Genomic DNA, 13,200 nt, shown 5'->3' on the forward strand with positions numbered 1-13,200 from the left:
GTCAGGATGTATTTTGTGGGCGGAGTTTGTACGGCCCCCGAAGGATGGTATAAATATCCAAATAGCCCTTGGCAGAAAAAAAATTCCCCACCCCTGGTATAGGTGGTGAAAAAAAATCCAAACTTTATTAGAAAAAACATGTGGCCATTTCCAAGACCCGTACCATCTCCATTTTTTGTGATCTGGGGTTGGGTGAGGGCTTATTTTTTGCACATCGAGCTTGATACAATTTTGGTGTAGATACAATGTTTTGATTACCGGTTACTGCATTTTATTGCAATGTAGCGGCGATCAAAAAAACTAAATTCTGGCGGTGGCGTGCAATGAAAGATTACGTCCTGATGCCAGTGCTAGTCAGGATGTACTTTGTGGGCAGAGTTTGTACGGCCCCCGAAGGATGGTATAAATATCCACATGGCCCTTGGCAGAAAAAAGATTCCCCACCACTTGTCAAGACACACCCATCAGACCGCACCGTGCCGATTCGTATCAGGAGCAGAACAATTATAAAAGATATTTTCTTAAGTATGCAGGGGAGTTGGACTCTTACTTGGGTTACAGGAGTGGTATTAAATGAAACCTGTCATCTATTTCATGCTGCTCAAACCACAGGCAGCGTGAATCAGATCCTTGCTGCATGATTGCAGGATGGTATATTTTTCTCTTAAACGCTGTGGCATTTAAGAGATGATTTGGTTTAAAGATGCAGCTCTTCTCAGCCCCACCCTGGGTGATTGACAAGTCTCTCACTCGTGTGTACATATGCAGACATGTCAATCACCTGCAGCAGCACTGGGAAACCAGACTAGTCCCGTTACGTCGCTAGCCCGCTCTGCTGCAATTGACCGGTCATTCTCCATGTTGACCCAAGAGAAAGACCTGGTCTTTGACTATGGTCCCTGTCTTATCTTCGCACTATATTTTCTTTAAAATACCACAGCGTTTCTGAGGAAAAATGATACCCGAGTTCATTTTGATTCATGCTACTAAAAGATAATGGATATAATTTATAATGGGAAAATGTATTGACAGGTTCACTTTAACAATATATTTAATAATTAAAATGTAAAAGTAGATTACAGATATGTAGCACAAGAGCATTTAGGAAACTTAACATTTATATTTTCTCTTTGTTTTCACTTTCAGCTTTGCAAGTAATTATGGTCTTACTGAAATGAAATCTGGGAAACTTATATTAAAGGAACTGAAAGCTCTTAAAGAAGCAAGTATCCTTTAGATACATTTACTTCAGCATTGTTTTTATTTACTTAGGTTTCTGTGTTTGTTGCTAATGTTGCACAGATTGCTGATAATATCCCTTCTTTAGATGTCAGCATGACACTGTAGAACTGAAAATGATATAATTGAGAAACAAAAATTTTATAACCCTCCACTATATCCACAGAGTACTTAGGCAGCGAGATACATTTGCAAAAGAAAGAAAGGAGACATGCGCAAATACAGAGATCACAATTAAATAGTAATGCTTTATTAATATACACTAAACCAGAAACATGAACATTAAAAACACATAAAAATACCAACAACTCTATTGCCCATAATGGGGCTATGTCTTGCTGCTCCCCCTCTACCTAAATAAACAAGCCAAATACATGTACAGATAGAATAAACAATTATTCAGCACCCAATATGGGGATATATGCAAAAAATCCAGCCTGCAAAAGTGCAACCATATAGTAAGTAGCAACCCAACAATAAATGGAAGAACCTACAATGCCCTCACCCACAAGAAATACAATCAATATATGTATAATATAGCCCGAAAAAGAGAAAACCAGATCACCAAAAAGGTATTAAGCAAGGTTAGCTCACATGAGAGCGCCTGCTAGAATCCTGGGAACTCAAGTGATGTACCGTATATACTCGAGTATAAGCCGACCCGAGTATAAGCCGACCCGAATATAAGCCTAATTTTTCCACAAAAAAACTGGGAAAACTTATTGACTCGAGTATAAGCTAGTGTCACGAAGTGACTGTCCTAGTGTGACCCGTCCTGACAAGGGGATGGTCACAAAATTGCGAAACACACAAGGGTACAGCGGGGACACTTTAACAACGTTGGGCTCTGTCGGTAGGGGACCGGGAATGGACACCTCCTGCACTCACCTGAGGTTGTGCCCTGATCTTACTAGCATCCCTATACGAGTTCTTTCAACCAGTCACCGAGCAGGACACCTAGTCCCTCACTTGCCCTGCTCTTATCCCTAAGTAGGGAACTGGCAGGTGAGAGCACTGGCCCACTGCTGCACTAATACAACACGGGAAGTTACAGACAACAAAGGGACAAAGCAACAATAAACACCACTCTTAGCTTTCTATGCTGCAATGCACCGCACAGCAGAGAAGGGCACCAGATATAGGTATTCAGCTGAAGAACCACAGCACTCAGCAAGCTCCTTCTCCAGCTAGGTTGGTCTCCAAAAGGACCTGTATAACCAACAGTCAGCTGATGCATCAGGTTACCTTTTGAAAGAAGGTGGGAGTGGTCACCACCCACATCAGCAGACTAGGCAGCAATGTAATTACACCAGCGGCAATCGGGGAAAAACTGCATTAACCCCCCGATAGCCTGAAAGGAAAAAGTTTTAATCTGAGATCCATACATGAATTGTGACACCTAGGGTGGGAAATGCAGCAGCTACTGGTAAATTTCAAAAATAAAAATAGATACCAATAAAAGTTAAATTGATTGAGACATCAATAGGTTAAATGATTTTGAATATCCATATTGAATCAAGAGCCCCATATAATGCTCCGTACAGTTCATGATGGGCCCCATAAGATGCTCCATACAAAATACGCCCCATATAATGCTCCATACAAAAATATGCCCAATATAATGCTGCACAAAGGTTAATAATGACTCATTAGATGCTCCATATTAAAATATGCCCCATATAATGTTGCACAAAGGTTAAATGCTCCATAATGGTTGATGGCGCCATAAGATGTTCCATAGAATAATATGCCCCATGTAATGCTCCATAAAAGTTGATGGCCCCATAAGATGCTTCATAGAATAATATGCCCCATATGCTGCTCCATAAAGGTTGATGGCCCCATAAGATGCTCCATAGCATAATATGCCGCATATACTTCTCCATAAAGGTTGATGGCCCCATAAGATGCTCCATAGAATAATATGCCCCATATGCTGTTGCATGAAGGTTGATGGCCCCATAAGATGCTCCATAGCATAATATGTCCCATATGCTGCTCTATAAAAGTTGATGGCCCCATAAGATGCTCCATATCATAATATGCCCCATGTGCTGCTCCATAAAGGTTGATTGCCCCATAAGATGCTCCATAGAATAATATGCCCCATATACTACTCCATAAAGGTTGATGGCCCCATAAGATGCTCCATAGAATAATATGCCCCATATGCTGCTGCCGCTGCAATTAAAAGAAACAAAAAAAAACCCGACATACTCACCTCTTATCAGTGAGTGCCGGTGTCCTGAGCAGGTGGGGACACCACGCGCTATGGTGGCCAGGTGCTGGAGGCACCGCTGGTTCAGGCCCCTGGCACTTGCGATATTCACCTGTCCCGGTTCCACCGCCGCATGCCGCTGTGTCTTCCGGCTCTCTGCAGTGACTGTTCAGGCAGAGGGCACTCACTAACCACATCATTGCGACCACTGACCTGAACGTCACAGCCAGAGGACGCCGAAGACAGCCCGGCGGTGGAACGGGGAATGGTGAATGTCGCATGGCTCACCCTCCCCCGTCATACTCGCACCCTCCTGGTGCGGTGTCTCTGCAAGTCCCTGCTTCTCCAATGGTCTCCGGTGCGCGCCGGCAGCTTGTTCCTGTGTTCAGCGGTCACATGGTACCACTCATTAAAGTAATGAATATGCGTTCCACGCCTGTGTGAGTGGAGTTGCATGCATATTCATTACTTTAATGAGCGGTACCACGTGACCGCTGAACACAGAAAGAGCTGCCGCGCCGGGGACCATCTGAGAAGCAGGGACATGCTGAGATACGTCAGGATGATGAGATGCGTCAGGAGAGGGTGAGTAAGATGTGACAGCCGCCACTCCTTCCACTGCCCCTCCCCCGCTGACAATGACTCGAGTATAAGCCGAGAGGGGCACTTTCAGCCTAAAAAAATGGGCTGAAAATCTCGGCTTATACTCGAGTATATACGGTAATTGTATTAGTTCAGTGGAACAGGCTTAATACCATGGAAGAGGCATAGAATGAAAAGTGGGAGGCACAGTGCCCTCCATTTTTGTTTGTGCAGAAGTCTAATACGTGACCACAAGTTGACCAGGGAAGATACGGAAAGGATTGATTCTGACTTTTTTTTTTGCTTCTTAAATTTTTCACTTTTCACAATGAGGTATAAATAACATGTAACCTTTACTATGTGGATTAGTATCATTGTAGTGATACCATATATGTATAATTTTTAATCGCAATTAATTAAGACAGATATTTTGTACAGCACTCTTAATGAAGGGCATATACGTAGGAATAAAATGCGCTGAGTTAATTAAGAGTTGCACACCACTTAATGAATTAGTTAAGGGCTGGAGTAAGATTTCTGGCATAAGAGAAGCTGTTACTTTCCATGACTGTGACGGGCAGGTGTAGCAACAGCCTGGCTCCTCCCCGATTCCTTTCATTTTGGCAGTTCTACTTGAAACTGGCATGAAAACACCAAAAGTCGCAACGTTTTTGCATAGCTCCATGTTGCACAAAAATTAGCAAAAGGTCACAGTATTTTAAGGCAAAAACACTGATGTATTGGCCCTTATGTTTTACTACTTTTGCACAGTTAAACCTCTGCTTTGAAAAAAGAAAATTTAAATTTGGTTTTGTGTCACCACACTCTGAGGTCCATGGCCGCAGCAACCAATCAATACCATTGTGCACTGTTTCAGTGAAGCCTGTGTGTATAAACCTAGATTATCTCATTTTAATTTTCACAGAGATTTTCTATTTAGTAGTGGAAATGTTTACTAACAATGAAGGTTTTATCACTAGGATATTATCATTGTTGTGACAAGCGGGTACGGACTTGCTGGACCGACACTGCGTCATCTTGTGAAAAACAGCTCACTGTCTATAGACAATGTAAATATGGAGCCTGATGTGAACAGGGCAAGCTTACTCAGCTGTGCTGCATGCTAAATCTAAAAATTCATATCGCGTCAGAACGGCTGCAGATAGTAAGCGAAGTGATACATCGTTGGATTCAGGGTTTCAGGGACTGATTCCCTTTAAAAAAAACATGTTTTTTCTTATCCAACACAAGGTAAAAACTGTTTTTGGTACACACATGTGCAGTGCTCATGCCAACACCCTGGAGAAGGACACACGCAGTTTTATTTTCAGATCTATGTGTACCTTTCTATAATCTTTTACCAGATAGCACTCACTACTCTAGTTCGCTGCAGCAGTGAGAACAAGTTATTGGACGGGGACTTAAAATGCTCCTAAAATCATTTACTCACACAACTTAGTGCACACAGTGTAGTAGTAAAATCCAATTATCAGGCAAGTGAGTATTTTGACCATATCATAATTTTTATGCATATTTTCCAACTCCAAGATGTTGTAGCAATGCCAGGTAGGCTAGGGTTAAATCCCAGCTCTGCAGGCTTAGATTAGGTGCAGCTTGCTAGCTCTGCATATTAAGGCTCTGTGCACACGATGCGGATTTTGCTGCCGATCTGCAGCAGATCTGCAGCTGCGGGTCCGCAGCAGTTTCCGATGAGTTTACAGTACAATGTAAACCTATAGGAAAAAGAAAACGCTGTGCCCATGCTGCGGAAAAAAACGTGCTGAAACGTAGCAATTTACATTGCGCAGCATGTCATTCTTTGTGCGGGATACACAGCGGATTTACACCGGCACCGTAATAAGAAACCGCAGGTGAAAACGCTGTGCACATGCTGCGGAAAAAAACGCGCGGGGACGAGGCGGGTTACAATCTGCAGCATGTCACTTCTTTGTGCGGAATCTCGGCGATTCTGCATACATAAGAATGCATTGATCCGCTTACTTCCCGCATGGGGCTATGCCCACCATGCGGGAAGCAAGCGGATCATGTGCGGATGGTACCCGGGATGGAGAGGAGACTCTCCTCCAGGCCCTGGGAACCATATTTGTGTAAAAAAAAAAGAATTAAAATAAAAAATAATGATATACTCACCTCTCAGCGCTGCACGCGGCCGTCCGGTCGCAGGGTTGCTATACGAGCAGGACCTGCGATGACGTCGCGGTCACATGACCGTGACGTCACAAAGGTCCTTCTCACGTAGCATCTTTGGAACCGGACCGCCGTGTGCAGCGCCGAGGAGATCGGGACGTCGGAGGGTGAGTATAACCATTTTTTAAATATTTTTAACATTACTATTGATGCTGCATATGCAGCATCAATAGTAAAACAAGTGCAGGAGTAAACCCGCAGCGGAAACAGCAAGACAAACTGCGATAAATCTGCAGGGATAACCGCAGCGGTTTTGCCCTGCAGATTTATCAAATCCGCTATGGGAGAACCCGCAGAGGACCCTTCCTACGTGTGCACATAGCCTTAAAGGGACTCTGTCACCTGAATTTGGAGGGAACAATCTTCAGCCATAGGGGCGGGGTTTTCGGGTGTTTGATTCACCCTTTCCTTACCCGCTGGCTGCATGCTGGCTGCAATATTAGATTGAAGTTCATTCTCTGTCCTCCATAGTACACACCTGGGTAAGGCAAGATTGCCTTGTGCAGGCATGTACTATGGAGGACAGAGAATGAACTTCACTCCAATATTGCAGCCAGCATGCAGCCAGTGGGTAAGGAAAGGGTGAATCAAACACCCGAAAACCCCGCCTCTATGGCTGAAGATTGTTCCCTCCAAATTCAGGTGACAGAGTCCCTTTAAGGATCAAAGAGTAATGAAATGGCCTCTTCCTCACCTGAGCTAAACCCTATTGAGAACTTGTGGATCCTTCATAAACTGAAGATTTACGGTGACGGAAAACAGAACACCAATCTGAACATTGTCTGGGAGCCTGTGCTTAACCCCTTAAGCCCCGAGGGTGGTTTGCACGTTAATGACCGGGCCAATTTTTACAATTCTGACCACTGTCCCTTTATGAGGCTATAACGGATCTTTGACGGATCTTGGCGACGGATCTTGGCGATTCTGACATTGTTTTCTCGTGACATATTGTACTTCATGGTAGTGGTAAAATTTATTCTATATAACTTGCGTTTATTTGTGAAAAAAATGGAAATTTGGCGAAAATTTTGAAAATTTCGCAATTTTCCAACTTTGAATTTTTATGCCTTTAAATCACAGACATATGTCACGCAAAATACTTAATAAGTAACATTTCCCACATGTCTACTTTACATCAGCACAATTTTGGAACCAAAATTTTTTTTTGTTAGGAAGTTATAAGGGTTAAAATTTGACCAGAAATTTCTCATTTTTACAACACCATTTTTTTTTAGGGACCACATCTAATTTGAAGTCATTTTGAGGGGTCTATATGATAGAAAATACCCAAGTGTGACACCATTCTAAAAACTGCACCCCTCAAGGTGCTCAAAACCACATTCAAGAAGTTTATTAACCCTTCAGGGGTTTCACATGAATTTTTGGAATGTTTAAATAAAAATGAACATTTAACTTTTTTTCACACAAAATTTATTTCAGCTCCAATTTGTTTTATTTTACCAAGGGTAAGAGGAGAAAATGGACCCCAAAAGTTGTTGTACAATTTGTCCTGAGTACGCTGATACCCCATATGTGGGTGTAAACCATTGTTTGGGCGCATGGCAGAGCTTGGAAGGGAAGGAGCGCCATTTGACTTTTCAATGCAAAATTGACTGGAATTGAGATGGGACGCCATGTTGCGTTTGGAGAGCCCCTGATGTGCCTAAACACTGAAACCCCCTACAAGTGACACCATTTTGGAAAGTAGACCCCCTAAGGAACTTATCTAGATGTGTGTTGAGCACTTTGACCCACCAAGTGCTTCACAGAAGTTTATAATGCAGAGCCGTAAAAATAAAAAATCATATTTTTTCACAAAAATGATCTTTTCGCCCCCAATTTTTTATTTTCCCAAGGGTAAGAGAAGAAATTGGACCCCAAAAAATGTTGTGCAATTTGTCCTGAGTACGCTGATACCCCATATGTGGGTGTAAACCATTGTTTGGGCGCATGGCAGAGCTTGGAAGGGAAGGAGCGCCATTTGACTTTTCAATGCAAAATTGACTGGAATTGAGATGGGACGCCATGTTGTGTTTGGAGAGCCCCTGATGTGCCTAAACATTGAAACCCCCCACAAGTGACACCATTTTGGAAAGTAGACCCCCTAAGGAACTTATCTAGATGTGATTTGAGAGCTTTGAACCCCCAAGTGTTTCACTACAGATTATAACGCAGAGCCGTAAAAATAATTTTTTTTTTTTTCTCAAAAATGATTTTTTAGCCCCCAGCTTTGTATTTTTACAAGGGTAACAGAATAAATTGGACCCCAAAATTTGTTTTTCAATTTGTCCTGAATTCGCTGATACCCCATATGTGGGGGGGAACCACTGTTTGGGCGCATGACAGAGCTCGGAAGGGAAGGAGCGCCATTTGGAATGCAGCCTTAAATGGATTGGTCTGCAGGCGTCACATTGCATTTGCAGAGCCCCTGATGTACCCAAACAGTACAAACCCCGCACAAGTGACCCCATATTGGAAACTAGACCTCCCAGGGAACTTATCTAGATGTGTTGTGAGAACTTTGAACCCCCAAGTGTTTCACTACAGTTTATAACGCAGAGCCGTGAAAATAAAACATCTTTTTTTTCCCACAAAAATGATTTTTAGCCCCCCAAATGTTTATTTTCCCAAGGATAACAAGAGAACTTGGACCCCAGAAGTTGTTGTTCAATTTGTCCCGAGTACGCTGATAACCCATATGTTGGGGTAAACCCCTTTTTGGGCGCACGGGAGAGCTCGGAAGGGAAGGAGCACTGTTTTACTTTTTCAACGCAGAATTGGCTGGAATTGAGATTGGACGCCATGTCGCGTTTGGAGAGCCCCTGATGTGCCTGGACAGTGGAAACTCCCCAATTCTACCTGAAACCCTAACCCAAACACACCCCTAACCCTAATCCCAACGGTAACCCTAACCACACCCCTAGCCCTGACACACCCATAATTCTAATCCCAACCCTAATCCAAACCGTAAATGTAATCCAAACCCTAACTTTAGCCCCAACCCCAACCCTAACCCTAACTTTAGCCCCAACCCTAACTTTAGCCCCAACCCTAACCCTAACTTTACCTCCAACCCTAGCCCTAACCCTACCCCTAACCCTAAACGTGACTGAAATACGTGGCACTGAAATACGTGGCACTGAAATACGTGGCACTGAAATACGTCATACGTGGCACTGAAATACGTGATACGTGGCACTTAAATACGTGGCACTGAAACACGTGGCACTGAAATACGTGATACGTGGCACTGAAATACGTGGCACTGAAATACGTGGCACTGAAATACGTGGCACTGAAATACGTCATGCGTGGCACTGAAATACGTGATACGTGGCACTGAAATACGTGGCACTGAAATACGTGGCACTGAAATACGTGGCACTGAAATACGTGGCACTGAAATACGTCATACGTGGCACTGAAATACGTGATACGTGGCACTTAAATACGTGGCACTGAAACACGTGGCACTGAAATACGTGATACGTGGCACTGAAATACGTGGCACTGAAATACGTGGCACTGAAATACGTGCAACTGAAATACGTGGCACTTAAATACGTGGCACTGAAATACGTGATACGTGGCACTGAAATATGTGATACGTGGCACTTAAATACGGGGCACTGAAACACGTGGCACTGAAATACATGATACATGGCACTGAAATACGTGGCACTGAAATACGTGGCACTGAAATACGTGCAACTGAAATACGTGGCACCTAAATACGTGGCACTATGACTGTCAGAAAATGTTCATTAAACGGTTAGGGGTGAGGTTAGGGGTAGAGTTAGGGTTAGGGTTTGGATCCCTTTATCACCTTGATGGTGGTGGGTGGCTTTTCAGTGTGTTTTGTTTTTTTTCGATAAAAACGCATGCGTTTTTAACGCAAACGCATGTGCTTAAAAACGCAAGAAAATACTGCAGGTTGTATTTCTGAAAATGAACGCATGCGTTTGAAAACGCGACCAAATGCGTACAAAAAACCGCATGCGTTTTCAATGTTAAATATAGGGAAAAAACGCATGCGTTTTTTTGTGCAAAAAACGCTGCAGACAAAAATGCAAGTGTGAAACCAGCGACGCTTTTTATAGCAAAAAAGTTTTTGCGTCTCCACATTTTGAGACCTATAATTTTTCCACATTTTGCTCCACAGAGTCATGTGAGGTCTTGTTTTTTGCGGGACGAGCTGACGTTTTTATTGGTAACATTTTCGGACACGTGACCGTTTTTGATCACTTTTTATTCCGATTTTTGTGAGGCAGAATGACCAAAAACCTGCTATTCATGAATTTCTTTTGGGAGAGGCGTTTATACCATTCCACGTTTGGTAAAATGGATAAAGCAGTTTTATTCGTCGGGTCAGTACGATTACAGTGATACCTCATTTATATCATTTTTTTATGTTTTGGCGCTTTTATACGATAAAAACTATTTTATAGAAAAAATAATTATTTTGGTATCGCTTTATTCTCAGGACTATAACTTTTTTATTTTTTTGCTGATGATGCTGTATGGCAGCTTGTTTTTTGCAGGACAAGATGACGTTTACAGCGGTACCATGGTTATTTATATCAGTCTTTTTGATCGCGTGTTATTCCACTTTTTGTTCGGCGGTATGGTAATAAAGCGTTGTTTTTTGCCTCGTTTTTTTTTTTTTTTTCTTACGGTGTTTACTGAAGGGGTTAACTAGTGGGGCAGTTTTATAGGTTGGGTCGTTACGGACGCGGCGATACTAAATATGTGTACTTTTATTGTTTTGTTTTTTTTATTTAGATAAAGAAATGTATTTATGGGAATAATATATATTTTTTTATTTATTTAGGAATTTTTTTTTTTATTTTTTTTTACACGTGGAAAATTTTTTTTTTTTACTTTGTCCCAGGGGGGGACATCACAGATCGAAGATCTGATAGTGTGCACAGCACTCTGTCAGATCACCGATCTCACTTACATCGGTGCAGGCTTACCAGTGTCTGCTCTGAGCAGACACTCGGTAAGCCACCTCCTTCCCTGCAGGACCCGGATGCCGCGGCCATCTTGGATCCGGGACCTGCAGGGAGGAAGGAGGATGTGATCGCATTGCTCCGAGGGTCTCAGGGAAGCCCGCAGGGAGCCCCCTCCCTGCGCGATGCTTCCCTATACCGCCGGTACACTGCGATCATGTTTGATCGCGGTGTGCCGGGGGTTAATGTGCCGGGGGCGGTCCGTGACCGCTCCTGGCACATAGTGCCGGATGTCAGCTGCGATAGGCAGCTGACACCCGGCCGCGATCGGCCGCGCTCCCCCCGTGAGCGCGGCCGATCGCGTATGACGTACTATCCCGTCACCGGGAATTAAGTCCCAGGTCACCTTGACGGGATAGTACGTCATACGGGATTAAGGGGTTAATAGTACCCAAAAAGTTGATCATCAACAGATTAAGAAACTGACAGACTCCATGGAAGAAAGGCTTATGACTGTTATTGAAAAGAAGACTGATTATATTGGTACCACACTATTTGTTTTTAGATGCCAGAAAAGTATTTTTGTACATTTTGAGTTGTTTAGTTATTCTCACTTTAACAGATGAAAATAATGGAGATGGAAAATTGGCATTTTTCATATAGTTGCACAGTAATTATGCACCCCAATAGTTTCCCAATTATTATGCACACAAAGATATTCCAAGAAGGACAAATCCTCACTTTTACTTTCATAATCAGGTTTCATGTTTATTAGCCTTTTTGATTGATTCAATTATTCATCAAAAATACAAATTGCCAAATGATTGCACACACATTATAAAAACTAAAGCTCTTATTACCTGCATGCATATAGAACAGGAGTAGAAGAGTGGAGCAATTTTTACCTCTATTTCCGTCAAGTTATATCAGAAGTTATGGATCACACAATCTTTAATGTGATTTGCACATCACATCAGCATATTTTGTGTACTGTATGTATTGCATAAAACATGTCTAAAACTGCTAAACTTACATATATTTCCTTTTTTTTTATTTTTTTTTTTAGATTTTTAAAAGCAGTAAGTATTGGAAAGATAACTATGTGAGTAAATCTGTTTCAGACTACTTATACAATTTTATAAAATCATAAAAGTATAGGACGCAGAATCTGTGAGAAATAGTAATCCACCATTAAGTTTTCACTTGGGAAACCTGTGAAAGCCAGAGCTTTCTTTAAAGGGGTTGTCCACTACTAGGACAACCCCTTCACACTTCCCATGCCAGCGCCCAACCAGCACCGACGTCGCTGTTACAGAATTGGCATGAGAAAATAATTGCATATCTGCACTGCCACATAGTATAGCATTTGGCCAAGTGCTATCCAGTAGAACTCCAACTCGGCTGTGTTATACACCAGTGTGAACACTAAGTTGTATACTGCAGAAATCTGGCCTTTGTGGAAGAGTGGTAGGAAGAAAGCCATTTTTAAAGTAAGCCATAAGAAGTCGTATTTGCTGTTTACACTAAGCCATGTAAGGGGCACCACTAGCATGTGGAAGAAGGTTCTCTGGTCAGATGAGACTAAAGTAGAGCTTTTGGGGCTAAATTCAAAACGCAATTTGTAGAGGAAGATTAACACAGCACATCACCCTGAAAACACCATCTGCACCGTCAAACATGTTGGTGGCAGCATCATGCAGTGGGAATGCTTTTCTACTACAGGGACAGGGAGGCTGGTCAGAGTTGATGGGAAGATGGATGGAGCTAATCTTGGAGGAAAATCTGTTAGAGGCTGCAAAAGACTTGAGACTGGGGGTGTAGGTTCACCTTCCAGCAGGACAACAACCCTAAACATACTGCCAGGGATACAATGGAATGGTTTAGGTCAAAGCATGTTCATGTGTTTGAATTCCTCAGTCAAAGTTCAGACCAAAATCCCATTGAGAATCTGTGGCAAGACTTGAAAATTGTGTTTCACAGACGCTTTCCATTGAATCTCAC

The 13,200-nt window shown here is 42.6% G+C and overlaps 1 protein-coding gene across 11 annotated transcripts in view; it reads left to right on the forward strand.

Moving 5' to 3' along the window:
* Positions 1-13,200, forward strand: part of IL15 (interleukin 15) — a 130,108-nt gene that overhangs the window by 100,846 nt on the left and 16,062 nt on the right. For 8 of the 11 annotated variants that reach the window (XM_077279243.1, XM_077279249.1, XM_077279241.1 and 5 more), the window contains 2 exons: positions 1,147-1,222; positions 12,266-12,301. In XM_077279243.1, the coding sequence (XP_077135358.1) occupies positions 1,147-1,222; positions 12,266-12,301 (112 nt within the window). The remainder of the gene's footprint in view (positions 1-1,146; positions 1,223-12,265; positions 12,302-13,200) is intronic. The other 3 variants (XM_077279251.1, XM_077279250.1, XM_077279252.1) reach the window with 1 other exon arrangement.

The sequence above is a fragment of the Ranitomeya variabilis genome, chromosome 1, assembly GCF_051348905.1.
Source record: "Ranitomeya variabilis isolate aRanVar5 chromosome 1, aRanVar5.hap1, whole genome shotgun sequence".
NCBI classification, from domain to species: Eukaryota; Metazoa; Chordata; class Amphibia; order Anura; family Dendrobatidae; genus Ranitomeya; species Ranitomeya variabilis.